This window comes from Pseudorasbora parva, chromosome 23 (genome assembly GCF_024679245.1).
Source record: "Pseudorasbora parva isolate DD20220531a chromosome 23, ASM2467924v1, whole genome shotgun sequence".
NCBI lineage: Eukaryota > Metazoa > Chordata > Actinopteri > Cypriniformes > Gobionidae > Pseudorasbora > Pseudorasbora parva.
In genome coordinates this window covers 31,961,435-31,977,432 of record NC_090194.1, presented here as the reverse complement: position 1 = coordinate 31,977,432, position 15,998 = coordinate 31,961,435, and the positions used below count along the sequence as shown (strand labels likewise).

The 15,998-nt window shown below is 36.9% G+C and overlaps 1 protein-coding gene across 4 annotated transcripts in view; it reads left to right on the top strand.

Annotated features, from left to right (window-relative positions):
• Positions 1-15,998, top strand: part of mef2ca (myocyte enhancer factor 2ca) — a 54,629-nt gene that overhangs the window by 12,266 nt on the left and 26,365 nt on the right. For all 4 annotated transcript variants that reach the window (XM_067434051.1, XM_067434050.1, XM_067434052.1 and 1 more), the window contains one exon: positions 12,400-12,597. In XM_067434051.1, the coding sequence (XP_067290152.1) occupies positions 12,544-12,597 (54 nt within the window). In that variant the 5' untranslated portion in view covers positions 12,400-12,543. The remainder of the gene's footprint in view (positions 1-12,399; positions 12,598-15,998) is intronic.

Here is a 15,998-nt window from a genome sequence, read left to right as displayed (position 1 = left end):
ACATTTGAAAAACTGAACAGTGTCCTTATAAAAGCCAGGTTTTTTAATGCTGACTCGTAAATTTTGTCAAAATATATTTCTAAACTAATTTCTTATAAATATACTTTATATATATATATATATATATATATATATATATATATATATATATATATATATATATATATATATATATATATATATATATATATATATATATATATATATATATATATATATTAAAAGGGTTTTAAAAAAAATAAAGTAATACTTTTATTTAGCAAGGACACAATCAAATGTGACAGTAAAGTAAGATTTGTTACAAGAGATTTTTACTAAATGCTGATTTTAAGTAAATGCTGTTCTTTTGAACTTTAAATTCATCAAAAAAAAAGTTTTAAAAAAAGTATTGAAATAAATTGTATCATGAGTTCCACAAAAATTTGAAGCAGCATGTCATTTAGCAGCACGTGTTTTCGTCATTTATAATAATCCGAAATGTTTCTTGAGCAATAAATCAACATATTAAAAATATCTCTCTTTTTTTTTTTTTTTTTTTTGTACTATTATTAATCATAATTTATTAGATTTTTTTCTGAGTTATTTTTGTTATGCTAAATTGTACCACAATGAAAACATCAGTTTAATTTCCCACAGTTTTATGAATGTGAACTATAAAAAAATGTAATAGTGACTGAAGAATCATTCTGAAAACTCAGATTAAATAAATTACATTTTGAAATGTATTCAAATAGATACCAGTCAAATTTAAATACAATAATATTTCTGTTTTTACTGTATTTTTGTTATTTTCTGAATGATAGTGTATTTTTATATATATATATTGTGTTTTGAATAATATATACAGATATATAATATTTATGGATTCGTTGTAAATGAAGAATGTTCATTCATTTGCACTATGCATATGTATAAATGAAACCTAAGCTCTCCTGGTCTGTGGTTTTGCTGATCTTGCTTTCAAAGCAGTTTTTTGGCACAACTTGATTTTGCCACAAAAAAAACATCAGGTTTTCCCCCCCGTTTAATCTATCTTTGTCACTGGTGTAAAATGCTCAATTCACCGTGTTACATCCTCCAGTGAGTAGGTTTCGCACAGAGAACTCTTTGTACGGTGTGCCGTATATAGCGTTAATCAGCGAGCCACCCCCCCGCTCGACGCGTGCGTTGGGGGATATTTTTAGTGGATCATGTGTTCATAGTTTAGACTGAGGTTAGTTAAAGTATTTAAAATGTGACTTGTCGGCTCTAAGGTAACATATACTGCATCCACTGTAGCGCACCACTGGAATCCTGTCCAGTTATTCCCATTAACAGGACAGTCAGCAGGTTTCTTGAGCTCCTGATTCAGTCTGTGACATCTAGGTTTCAAACAGTGTCTTCAGGGAGAATCCCAAGCCAGGTGTCTTCCAAAAGGACAAATGGACATTCTTGACCTCCTGAGGTCTTACAGAAGCCCAGCTGATCAATATCTTGACAGCGGAAGCCATTCTTTGTGTGCCTATTAACTGAATACTTTGATTTCGGGAAGCCGGTTAGTATACACAGCGGTCAATTCACACTAAAATGACGTGAAACACCTGTTTACCAGCTACTGCAGCATTCGAGTATTGACCTTAGTCTACATGTCAGGGACTAGATTGTCTAGCGGAAGAGTGCTAATTACTATAATTGGCTTAATAAAATAAGGATTTAAAATATCTGCTGAAAAGCAAGGGATAGTTTACTCAAAAATAAAAAATTCTGTCATCATTTACTCACCCTTATATTGATCCAAACTTGTACGTCTTTCTTTATTCTGTGGAACACAACACACAATGAAAGTCAATGGGGTCAAATGTTGCTTGAAGTCAGACAGGTTATGACCAACATGATGGTGAGTATGGTGAGTGACAGAATTCTCTTTTTTTGGTGAGCTATCCCTTTAAGACATATATCGTGCCATTTTGCTTAAATATAGAGTGTAGCCGAAACCCTCAAATTTTCTCCATCCTCAAAATGACAAGGGTGCAATCCATGTTTGGTTGTCGCAAACGTACATGTTTGCGGCCTTTTTTAGGCCTGACAATGTTGCTCGACTCATGTAAGTTTGTTCTTTGATTATGTGTCAGATTTCCCCCCCCGACAATTCCCACAACGAGGTTTACTTTCAAAATGAGCGTCTGCAGATGACTAGCATCTCTGTTCTGCATTTGAAGTCACAGAATGCGATCTGCAAATAAAATATAGTTCTTCTTGAAGTCGCAAATCCCACAACACCCCAGATTTGTCTCTCGTAATGTAAACAGCGTTCGCTTCAGTTGTGATGAGCTGTCAAGTTTTAGCCACTGCTTTTGTTGTTTGAGGTAGAAAGTTCATCATTTTATTTTTGGTTCTGCTCCATTTACACGTGCAGTGTATTTGGAAGAGGAAGTCTGTGAGGGGGAGTTTGAGGTGGCTGCTGTCGGGCTGCCGTCATCCTGGTTTGGTTTACAATGCTCCCGAGCTTCCACGTCACTTCCTCCCCGTGAGATCGTTCCCATGCTGCTGTAAACACCCACACACACCCAGACCTCCAGCCCGCCACTGCGAGATCAAATCCAATTCTTATGACGCAGACACTGTGCGAGATAAACAGTGAAGCACATTTAGCCGGTGAACTTCTAGGGCTGGAAAAGTTAGGACATTCCTAAGTTAAATTTTAAGAAGTTCTTAAAGACCCCCCTGTGGTGAAGTTGTTGTCAAACCATATGCAAAGTCATAAGTGAATACCATTGCTGAGTATTTTCTCCTTAAAACTGCAGTGAACCAAAAAACGTGGTTTGAAATTACTGGTGTTTCTCACGTCACAAACTACCTTGAAACCAATCACGTCACGAGGGGGGCGGTTTTTAGCATATCATTAACTCTGCTGTGAAGCAGTCTCGAGAAGCCAGGATATATCGGTATATTTTTCTGTTGATCTGAAAAATCGGTTACATTTTGCAATATAGCGAGTGAATTATGTATATGATGTAAATCACGATGTTAGGATGAACTATGTGACTTTTTCCACTGACGTTCTATGATGTTGAAAGCGTTTCTAATGATGTTGATGTTTAGAAGGCCGCTGTCTCACGGGAACATGGTTTGTCTTACATTAGCAACACATTATTAGCTGTTTGATAACGTAGTCAAGCAAAAGGCTAATCAAATGAATTACCATTATGTGTCCGACGCTGTAGAGAACGAAACATAAAACGTATTTCTTTTCTGATAAATCGACCTGTAGACAAGTCTGTGTGTAACTGAGTCATTTGCATATTCATGGCTCCAAGGGTGTAGAGTTGCATTCAAGCTATTTTTTAAGGCATGAATACAAAAATTAATAGGAAACATTTTTACATACATATATATATATGCCATTTTGGTGATCAAAGATGAGTTTGAATGGATACAATTATTGACTACAGGGCGACTTGCATTTCCTGAGTGCAATTCTCTGTAAAACTTTATTTTAAGGTGACATACTACATTAGTACTTACTATAGTAATAACACAAAATGATGCATAATTACAAGTAACTAGACTAAAACCAAACCATAAGCCTAACCATAACTCTATAAGTACATGTAGTTAATTAATATTGCTCTTAACTTATTTGAGTAAGTACAATGTAACTATGTCACCTTGAAATAAAGTGTTCTTAATAAATCTTTCTTCTTTAGAACAAAATAACAGGCTTTGATGTGTTTGTACGTCGGTTCTCGTCAGAGACTCACTGATCGACTTGATGGAAAACATCTAGGCCGTCTTTTCGCCTGCAGATTACCAAAATGATCATAATAACTGTGCACACTATTTAGCCTGCTAACATCACACTTTTAAAACAATGTCATAATTATTAAAATCAAGGTCCCTATTTGAATTCATTTGGATAGTTGCTTCTAAATTTAGCAAAAATTCACTTCATTCATAATTATAAACAATTATTGTTTGCACCATTGATCATTGGTGTCCCTTCAGAGTACTCATGCATCTCGTGTCCATGTCTAGCTATGCATTAAACAATTTAAATGCACAACCTGGAGGCAAAGAACCACCTGACACCAAGTGGAAGCATTCAAATTGTTTAAGGCACAGCTAGCCGTGGATTATCCTGGTTAAACGATGGTCATTTGCAAGCATTGACAAGTTAAAGTTGTCATTGATGTTTGCAGCGCAATATTTGAAACAGTTGTTTTCGGCCATTTTGAATTAGACTATGAAATATAGTAGTGTGGTATGATTAGATTTATTTGAATGAATGATTTATAGCATTTATTTGGATTAATTATTCAGAGTGAGAGAGAGAGAGTGAGAGAGAGTGAGTGAGAGAGAGAGAGAGAGAGAGAGAGAGAGAGAGAGAGAGAGAGAGAGAGAGAGAGAGAGAGTGAGTGAGAGAGTCGGTGAGAGAGAGAGAGAGAGAGAGAGAGAGAGTATTATCTGCATCTCTCTCTACTAACAACGAAGATGTGAGTTGAATTACTTCAAAAACAGCGGTTATCCCCCTCGTTGCTGAGAAATATAATGTAGCAATTCAGTAGCAAATCAATTTTATAACTAAATGTCATGCGGCAGCCTTGATAACAAATTTCGCTGTGTTTACAGTGCGGTCGCTATCTGTGAATGATGTATGTGTGAGTGACCTATGTGTGTGTGCTTGAATAAAAGCCGCACATTAATATAGAATGGTGATTAATCTGACTTGGACCTGTGCTTTAAAAGTTTTTAATGCACATCTTCCAACCAATCAGAATCGTGTATTCAGACAGCCAATGGTATACATTGTGTAATGTAAATTTAAACAACCCAGTAAATCCATTGAACCACTTACCTTTGGGGATTTTGGATAAGTGTATTCTAAAGTTAAGAGATTATTCTTCTTTTCTTCTCAATAATTAAAATTCTCCTTAAGTTTTGACCTCAGAACATTTTTAAGAAAGCAAGGAGAATAGGAGATTATTATTCTTAAGAATGTTTGGTGATTCTTTCTAGTTTTGATATTTACGTCTACGTCAAATCTCAATCCATTAGAAAAACCTCTTATTGGCGTAATCACTGTTGCTCACACTTAAGGTTAAAGATTTGATTAAACCTCCCAAATCAAATATTAAACCTCAGGTTGTAACCTCAGGATTAGCGGTAGAAATGGCCACCTGCTTTCTTCAGGTCACTCACCTGCTGCGTGAGAGCGCTGTCCCGTACGCACTGCCAAGAGCAGAGAGATCAGCCTACGCCGTGAGACTCGCTCTGATGTCAGAGCCAACCAACTGGCAGGATCTCTTCTCCACGTCGGGCAGCCTGACAAAAACACTTAAGGATATCGATCACAGGCCCGCGTCTAAGCCATGAACCGCTAACAGCAGGGCAAGTGTGCATTTACTCTTGGCAAATAATATACAGTCTGCTTTAGTAATAAATGAAAATCTTTTTTAATATTATAAACTCTGTCACTTTTGATGGGTAGTACAAAATTGAATAAGCTTTCTAGAATACTTGATTCTGATTGGTCAGATACAGATTTATCTATGGACAAATATTTATGTATAACAACATTAAACTAATTTCCTACGCACAGTATCTGATATGAGTTTGTGTCTCATATCATTCTGCACTCTTATACAAAGTAAAATTATTTTAAATATTTTAATTCATATTTCATATTTATTTATTTAATAACTTGTATACTCTTGTTCAAATCAAAGAAAGAATGCCATATTATTAAATAAATATTTTAATAGTTACACTAATCTAAATGTATGGGAAAAATCAGATAGAGGTGTTTGTTATGCTAACTGCACGTTTTCATTTTTAACTGAATATTGCCGTGTAAAAAATATAGATCAAAAGTAAAAAAAAAAAAATGATTTGAGCTAAGGTGTAGAATTAAATGAGCACATATCAAGCCCCACAGTCTTTAATGTCATGAATTTAGAGCATTTCAAATAATGTAACAGAAAAGAGAAGTGATATCTTAGCATGTGGCTACGAATGGCCACAGAGTTTCAGTTGGCACTGGGTATCGGTTAGCGGTGAAGCACAAACGCGACGCACACTCACTGAGAGAACACAGCTGTGTGACACACATCTCGACAGCAAAAGGAAGCCATGCAAATGCGCTCACAAATATGAGCACAGTGCCTTGTGCTCTCATTGTCGTAGTTTTGAGAGTTAATCGGTAGAATATTAACCGAATTGATGCTATTAGCTTGATTGTAGCTGCTAGCTTAGCTTTAGTAATTAGGTCGTTGAAAGTCCTGCAAAAGAACTGGGACATAATTTGAGATTTTACATTGATTTGGGCATATAATGAAGTGTAGCATACCGGGCTTGGCTAAACTTGTTTTTAGAGAAAATATCTGTTATTATTTAACCTCAGCGAATATTTTGTTATATTTGTCTTAAGCATACATGTAATATAATTGTGCGAGATTTATGCTTTAAACACTTTATATATGAAATGTTTTTTTGGGCATTTGCAAATTTTTACATTTTGGTCTATTTTACATATAACTTGTCTTCTTTCAGGCTAGTGGAAAGACAACTTCTAAAATACGTTTATTTTATTACATTTTATATTTTGTGTGTCAGTAGATTTAATTTACAATACAGTTTTTCAAAATAACTTTTCTCATGCACTGAGCATGTGTGTGTGTGTGTGTGTACATGTATTTATATATAAATACATATATATATATATATATATATATATATATATATATATATATATATATATATATATATATATATATATATATATATATATATATATATATATATATACATACACACACTATACACACACAAAGACATATTATATATTTACAAACTTTTATGATATATGCGATTAATTGCGATTAATTGATTTGACAGCACTGTATTGAACATTTTTATATATTTAACATTTTATTCCTATAAACATACTGGCTGTTGACTGTATTTTCTGATTTATGGAGCGATAAAAACAGATATCCAAAATCTCCTCTCTTATAAACTCTAAAATGTCAACAAAATGAAACCAGAATTCTGAACCTGTCTCCAGTGTTCAGGTTCCTTTGGTGGAGGTTTATGCAAATTGGTGCATATTTAATTCCACAATTCCCATTTTTCATATTTACACATAGAATTTCTGAAAACTATACAAAACCATTGCAACGTGAGCCAAAGCCAGATCTCTCTAATCTCACGCTAAGCGGAGAGCATCATCCTGGACTCACATGGCCCACGGCTGTTCACGCACAGTGCTCCGTGAGGAACCGTGGGTTCAGGATATGGGAATGTAGCGGGGCGTCTGGGAGCTGGTCTCGTTCTGTGGTACGACTAACCTCCACAGCTCGTGTGCTCTCATTGAGAAAGACAGACGCTGTCTCCTCTTTGTCCTTGGGAAGTTTTGAGGCGAGCCGTAAGGGTGGGGTGGAGAGTGACTTGTCCCCATTCCGGCACTGATTGATACAGTCTCTTGGCGGCCACTGCTCTGAGCCATAGTAAGCTCCCTTGATAGACACCAAAGAGTCCTCTCCATGAGATACAGCTGGGGGGAAAGCTGGCAGAATGCATGTTCTTGAACATTTTGAGCATGTTTTGAAGGCTACTGGGGATGAGGTTGGTTGATTGGCAGTGTTTGTTAAAGCAAATAACACAATTACTACTGCTCATATTTGAATAAACCCCTAACCTTAAAGGTTAGTTTACCCATAAAATGAAAATTCTGTCATTAATTACTCGAATTACTCGACAAGAATTAACCTCATTGGTTCTTGAGGAATGTCATTGGTTCTCACACATCAAGTGAACGTGCTTGAGCTTTCGTTTACCACAACTGATGTGCGACTTGAATGTTTATATGGTAATAAAAGCCTAAATTCAATCTGTTCATCATTTAAAGCGATCAAGTCTATTCAGAAAATTTGGACTGAACCGCTCAATTCATATGGATTAGTTTTATGATCTCTTTATGAACTTTTTCAAGCGTTGTAGGTGCATAGCTGTCAATAGAGACAAGAGACAGAAAACTCAAAGATTTCATTAAAAAATATCTTCATGTGTTCCGAATTTTATATTGTTAGGTGAGCTATCCCTTTAAGTATTAAGCAACATTGTGGTATGCCTGTCCATACGTTGGTAAATAAAGCCTTTTGCATCTGCATAGAAATTCTCTAGCAACTATTGAACACCATAGCAATGTATTAAAAGCAATCAGAACAACTTAATAACCGCATAGCAATGTGTTAAAATTACACCAAACACTGCCATATCCTACCACTGCAACCGCATCACATAGCTGTGCGAAGAAAGGCCTCCTCAGAACAGTAGTTTAATACTTTTACATCGCATGGCATTGGTTTAGACACATTACAGTTGCTATCTAACATATTATGCTTTGAAAGGTGATATATAAGAGGTGGTGGCTTGCTATCAAACCCTGATAGTAACTATCTCAGCAAACCTTATCAGTCACTTCAGAATGATGATATTTGTTAGTACTTCCTATTTTCTACATTGTGAAGCAGTTTATGGGAAGATGCATCTTTTATTGTTTCTACTCAGTGATGTCACTTCCTGATGAGGTAGTCTGCGAAGACTTCCTGTCATTATGTCCATTTGTGCAAGCTGCTGGGCGTTGTTTGCGAAGAGCTGCTTCCTTCAGCTGTCCGACACCTCTGGGGGTCTGCCAAGAGCTCTGAGGATGTGCTTCGACATGCTCCGACAAGTTCCTCTGCTCCCTGGCACATCTTCAGGGTTTCAGATGCCCTGAAAGATGGTGATAATGAAGTTGTACAGGCTCCAATCTCAATTGTGTTAACTAACATTAGCCAAGTTCTTAAAAATGCTAGTTTGAGGATTTTCTTTTGTTTGTTTCTGCCTTTTTGATGTCTTTATTAGTGCTGCTTGCTATGGCAAGCCTCACTATTATTTTGATAATACGTTTGAGATCCCCTAACAACTTTAAGTGCTTTAAGCTCACATCACACAGTTTGCAGACATTAATGTACCTCAAATCATGCAACTTCAGGAGAGGTGCTAACTATATTAGCATCCACACAGCGCAGGATATTATTCTGTTTATTATAAGCGCACACTGCAGTTTTGGCGTCTGCTGCTTTAAATTTCTCAAGTTCTTTAAATCAGGATGGATTCTGCTTGGCTGTCAATGTTTTTAGCATTCATCAGCTAAAAAAGAAAATCATGATTCCAATGATTGTTCCTCTGTGTCGTTTTCATTGTAGTTGTGGACTTCCTTATTCTCATTCTCTAAAACATTGTAATTATCGTTATAGTTATCATACTATCATGGAAGCTTTTTAAAACTACCAAAGAGAGTAAAGAACACTAATAAACACTTAGCAACATGCTAAAAACACATTAGCATTGTGAAAGCACTAGTCACTTTTTCTTCAGAAAATGTACAAATCTTGCTGATTGGTATTATAGTGATGGAATGAATGTAAAATCTGATTTAATTAGCATTGTCTGTGAGGTTTGCTATGCATTGTGGTGATGAGCATGTGCGCTAAACACTAGACACTAGATGCTAATTTGCTGCTCTGCGGCGTGTTTTAATTGACTGTATGGTTACACACAGGACTTGTACAAAGTTTTTGGCTTATGTTGGCATGAACGACACATTCCCCTTCAGGTTGCCCTTTTAACACAGCTAATTTGCAACGGGTTTGCTAGGAGGCCTTTCTGCCCTTCTCTGGAAGTTGTCCTGGGTCTAATGGCCCCTCAGGAGACTGTCTCAGTCATATCTTGGTGTTATCTCAGCGCTGTTTTATTTCGGTGGCACCATGCCGCTCTTCACAGGGCGAGGAGATATCTGTCCTCTCCCGCTGCCCTCGGGAGAAACAGAGAGGCAGATTAACAAAGTGACTTAATGTTGCACATTACTCTCTGGAGATCCCTGCTCCTGGTTTCTTGGCACTGGGCCGCCCTCCCTCCTACTCAAGTAACACAGCAGCTCCTCCTACGCCTGTCTCTCTCCGTCTTTATATTTCCGTCACATGGGTAAACACACTAGCATCTTTGACCTCTAAGCCATGTTGCCTCGACATGTCCAGTTCCTGCGGGGTTTTAGCCGAGTGCATGTTCACTATTTCGCTGTTTACCTGGCAGTTCCCTCCTTAAAACTGCTTGGCTTTGATCCGATTTTGGAATCAGGTTGTGTTGTGTTGTGTTGTGTTCTTTCCCAGTATTAGCTTCTTAATTATTGGTACATTTTTGGCATTGGACTAACATTGAAAGCTAATTGTTAGTAGTATTTATTTATTTTTCTTATTTTTATTTTTTATATTAATATTATTTAATATCATTTTTTTGTGTACATTTTAGCATCCATTCTATGTATGATTGCCATCCTAAATCCTTCACATATCTCTGGAGGAAAAAGATTCAGATTACGCGCATAATGGACGAACTAAGTATTGCCAGTGGTCCGATACTGGAAGCTGATTATGTAAGGAATATAATATCATATTATTATCAATATTTAATATAATTATAATATATAATAAATATAATTTACAATTTATCTTCAACTCCATATTTATAATATTTTGTAGAATTGTACAAAAAGTTGCAAATTTAGTTATTTATAATATAAACCATAATATAAAAATAATTTGGATTCTTTATTGTGATTGACTCTGCTGAAATATTGCTGCTTATCTGCATAAAGGACTTTAGTGAAACAAGACACAATGTACACCACAGTACAAGACGCTAATACTGAAATGAAACCGCTTCGCATAAGAAGACCGATCGGTTAGTTGGAGATGAGTGAGCTGGACATCATCGGCCCAGTGGCTAAAGGGAAATCTTTGAGTCCGGGTTTAATGGATTACATGTCCTGAACAGCTTAGTTACGTAAGGTTTTGCTCACTGGGTGAACGTCCATCATGCTATAAGCTAAATTGGATAAGGTAGATGTAGATCTTGAGCACAATGGTGTTTTTGCACAAATAACTGGATCCATAAAAGTCCAAATGAAATTCACATTGACTGCAGTTTTTACCTGTGCCAAAAACTCAGTATTTGATCCTGCTGTCTTGAATTTACAGTAAGTTTCCTTTTTTTTTGGCGTCCTCTCTTGTCCGAGCAGAGCCTGCCGAGGCTTTTATCGTTCGGTATGCTTTTCAAATTCAAATGAAAAGCTGTCACAACATTCCTGTAACTTCCTCTTCTGATGTAGGCCTATCATCTGATTTTTCCATCCCTCCTTCCTAAATCCTTCACATATCTCTGGCTTTCATCGGTCGCCTTGAAGCATAATCAAAAGGTCACATCTTGAAGCATGCATTGCCAAGTTGTTGACCATGTTTAAGTGAAGAGAAGCCGTTGACCCTAGAAGATCTCTGCTGCTGATTTACAGTTTCTATGCCAGCCACATGCTTTCCGTCCCTCTTGTGAGTGTGAACATTTCACCTCTCCTCCCCAAAGCTCACTGCTTTCTCTCATTTGCATTGCGGGTTGCCCTTGAGTTTTATTTCCTCTTGTACGAGTTGCTTTTCAACCAGGTACTTTTGCTCTCTGAGGGCAGGGGACATCATAGGGTTTATGTCAACCCTGTATCAGTAATGAAACCTAGTTATGCCATCTGTTATGCCATTCCATCTAAGTAAGTGCTTCCTAAATTACTTTCTATTGGACATACTCTTTTCTAAGGGACCGGAATATTTTTAATTACTTTAAAAAACCCAGAACACCCCAGATTTTTGTATCGCTCTAGCTTACTGTAGTGTTCAACAAGTGTCTCATAAGAGCCGTCGAGCAAACGTAGCATTATGTCATAACTTTCAACACACTCAAATGTGTGTAATATGATAAAAACAGCGCTGCGTTACCACACAAACACATGAGCGGAAGAAGTGACTGTGGTATAATAAAAGCTCCGCCAAATCAAGGCATCGTCAAACTACGACCTCTAGTGGCAAAAAAAACTACATATTGTGCCTTTAATTCCAGATATTCTCCGGGAAAAAAATATTATTTTCGAAGTATTACATTGCATATTACATTGATTATTTATATATATATATATATATATATATATATATATATATATATATATATATATATATATATATATATATATATAAATAATCAATGTACTATGTACAATGTATTATTGAAAAATATTATTTTCGAAGTACATTGATTATTTATATATATATATATATAAATAATCAATGTACTTCGAAAATAATATTTTTTTAATAATAATAATATAATATATATATATATATACTGATTTAATATTTTAAAGCAAGACTAAATTTCAAAATACAGTTTTTTGCTTCTGATTTTGTACACTGTTAACCAAACACTCCTTTTCTTCCCACATTCAAGCACTGAGTGATACGTCTGTGATAAAATCTGTCTCTTTCTGTCTTGTCTGTTCAGGAACGGATGCCGGAGTCTTTGAAATAAGAGGAACAAGCAAAGAGGAAAGACTGCGTTGAGGATCGGACAGCAAGAGCAAGAGAGAGGAAGGAAGACGAGTGTGGACAGTAATTTTGGAATAGGAAGGAATACCAGGCCGAAATAATGGGGAGGAAAAAGATTCAGATTGCGCGGATAATGGACGAACGCAACAGACAGGTAAAAGAGATGCTATCTGGATGGAAAGAATGGAGATGTGGCGCTCATTTCACAGACATGTAATATATCTTTAACACACACACAGACACATGTTAGGTTTTTGTGAATTGTGGGTACTTTCCATAGGCGTAATGGATTTAACACTGTGCAAACTGTATATTCTATCACCCTCCACTGCCCCTGCCCCTAAACCTACCATCACAGGAAACATTCTGCATTTTTACATTTTCAAAAAAAAACATTATTTACTATGTTTACAAAACCATTTACATTTTGGGGACCGCTGGCTGGACCCCACAACGTAGGTGATCTCAGGTTTATATTACATTGTGACATCCCCACAAAGTAATATAAACAAGTACACACACACACACACACACACACACACACACACACACACAAACACACACACACACACAGTATGCATCACTTAAGGAAGTGCCAGTAGCTTCTGACAACAGCGTCACAAGACACTCACAAGCTGGATTCTCACTCCGGACTGCATGGCTGCTGTAGTTTTGCCCATGTGTGTTCCATCTTAGTGTGTGAATGTGAAATATAATTGTCCTAAATCATCATAATTGCTGTTTTTAATACTTCTTTAATTGCAGTATTAAATGCTTTGCTCTTGCATTAGATGATAAGATGTGGAGAGTGTGAATAATTGAGGTTTGTAATGGAGTGGAGGAAACCGTGCCTGCACCAGCGGGTGTGTCATTCACCACAACGAGAGCTTCCAACTTATTACTCACCCGAGCAATTAGACAGGCAGGATCTGTAGCCACATCTGACAACACTTATGAAGCACATCAACCTCTTACCTTCCTCATCCAACCACGGTTTCTGTGTCCTGATAGTTTTGGGGTAGTGACTTTGGGTTCACTTGATTTATTTCATTTCATCATTTTTTTAGCATACATTTTATTTTATTTATCCTAACCATGTATTTATCCTGGGCATGTGTTGTGCATGAACTCCAGCACAGGGCCAAATGTGAGATCATGATTGGGAGCAGGAACTATTCAATTTCATGGCTAACACTGATAGCTGCAGGTCATACCACCAGAGCGCTAGCTCTTAATGCGCTAATAACCGGCACATATCCCTGAGAATTGAACTCGATGCCGTCAGCGTGGACTCAGTTAAACTCAAGTTGAAACGGAATGACGGGAACATTCAATACAGACAACATATTCTGGGAGATCTAATTGAATTCGAAACTTTTATCAGAACTCACATTGTAATGTGAGTTATAATGCACATTTTAATTCTGCATCCTTTTTGCTACCTCAATACAATGTCAAAATTCAACTTCTATTCTGAATTTAATACTGAATAGCCATATTAGGTAAAAGCTTTGAAATGAACAACTCAGATCTACACTTGGTTGGTAAGATAAAAAAAAATCTTCAATGCTGGCCAAAGCTGCATTTATTAATTTAAATTATTTATTTGATGGAATTTTACTATTAAATGAAATGCGTAAAGTAAATCTTGAAAAAGTTTTTTTTTTTAAATGGAAACCAAAAGGCTAATCTGAAGGCCCACTAACGTCAAAAACTTTAGCCAGCTCAGGAACTCTATACAGCAAAAAGAACATTCATTAAAAAAACTGTTATTTTTGACTCAATAAATTGTGTATTTTTCTCAGAGGTTTTATCAGTAGAGCGCTTCAATAAAAAAAGGTTAAGTGTTCACTCGGTTGCTTTACGTGTTGTCCTTCACTTCTGAACAATGCTTTAGTGTTCAAATGGACAACAGCTCAGGGCTCAGGATAAATGGCTGCCTGTCATCTATATTTCCTACCCCCCTCCCACCTGTCTCCACCCCCTTGAATGACCAGCATAGGGCCGGAAACCGAGGCAAAGCCATTGTGCAGGGGAAGCCATTGGACCCTTCCTGTTATGACAGGAAATGCACTCAAATGTGCTTCCTGACCCCCCAGTGCAGTGGCACGATTAGCCCCCTCCACGCCCACCCTTTCCCGTGTTGTGGTGGTGGAGCTCTGAGTGGATGTTCTGTGTGACGTCTCACCCCACAGCAGATTCTCCGAAATAAACGTGAATGATTCTTTACAAGGGCCGTATGATCATATAAGGTTAGCTGCACTCTCAAAGTGCAGTTTAGCATCAAAAAGCATGTAGGAAAATGTAACAAAAGTCTTTGTGACTCAGACATCTAAGGTAAATGGCTGAACATGGCACCGAACGCATGCAGCATGTGAAAGGCGAGCGTATGCGTGTGTGTGTGTGTGTGTGGGGGCGTCTCAGTGAGCATGTGTAAGACATCTGTCGCTCCCGGTGCATGTGCATGTGTGTGTGAGAGAGCATAATCTAAATCATGTGGAGGTGAGAGCATCAGCGTGCTGAGCGGTCGGAGTGAGAAGATCACCCTGCTGGAGTTTGTTTGTGACGTCTGAACTCACGCACAGGGATCAGCAACACACAAACACCACCATCACCCTGTAGATTAGGGCCTTCACGTGCATGTCTTCTGCTAGAAATCTCTTTAAATGTGTCTCTTTTGACAAAACAAATAGTCTCCTTGTTTGCAAATGCGTTACTGTAAAAAAAAAAAAAAGTAGATGCCTTCATTTTTTAAGTACAATCAACTTGGATGTTTCGAGTCATTTAAACTGAAATTACATTAAACTGATTTTAATTTGATGAGTTAAAGCAATGTAATTGACATTATTTATTGATCATATCATTTTTTACAGTGCAGTAATCTCTGTTTAGGCAAATGATCTGAGCTATGTAATCACTGTTGATTTTTTATATCTCTAATTTGTGCCTGTTTGGTATTTTTATTTCTCTTGAGGAATTTTAAGAGAAACATTTCAGACAAATAGCTCTGGCTTAAACTGTAAAGCACGGCGCTAGCAAAGCCAAAGTCATGGGTTTGATTCCCAGGGAATGCATGAACTGATAAAGTGAGTACCTTGGATGCGTGGATGCAATGTAAGTCGTAATTTGGATAAAAGGCAGATGCAAGCCAAATGCATCGAAATGAGACGAGGTTAATACTCAAATGAGACAATTGGGAATTCCAATGAGCCTGTTGAGTTATGAATGATAAATCTCTGATAGGTTTCATTTTAAGAGAATAATTAATAATTCATTGAAGCATAATTGAGAACTCTTGAGATATTAAGAAAAAGCAGTACACTATTACTGTATATGTCAGACTCAGCAATTGTCTAATTAGATTCTTCATTCATTCTTCCTCTGGAGAATCATCTGCTACTTATATGAGACATAAACGAGAACTTTCAACTTTTTTCCTTTTTCTGTCTTGTTTTGATGCCAGAATTTAATAATCCAGAGTTTGAATATTTCAGGCAGATGCCCAAGAGAGTTCTTTTGAGTTCTGTGTGGCTGTTTCTCGCTGAATTTCATTGC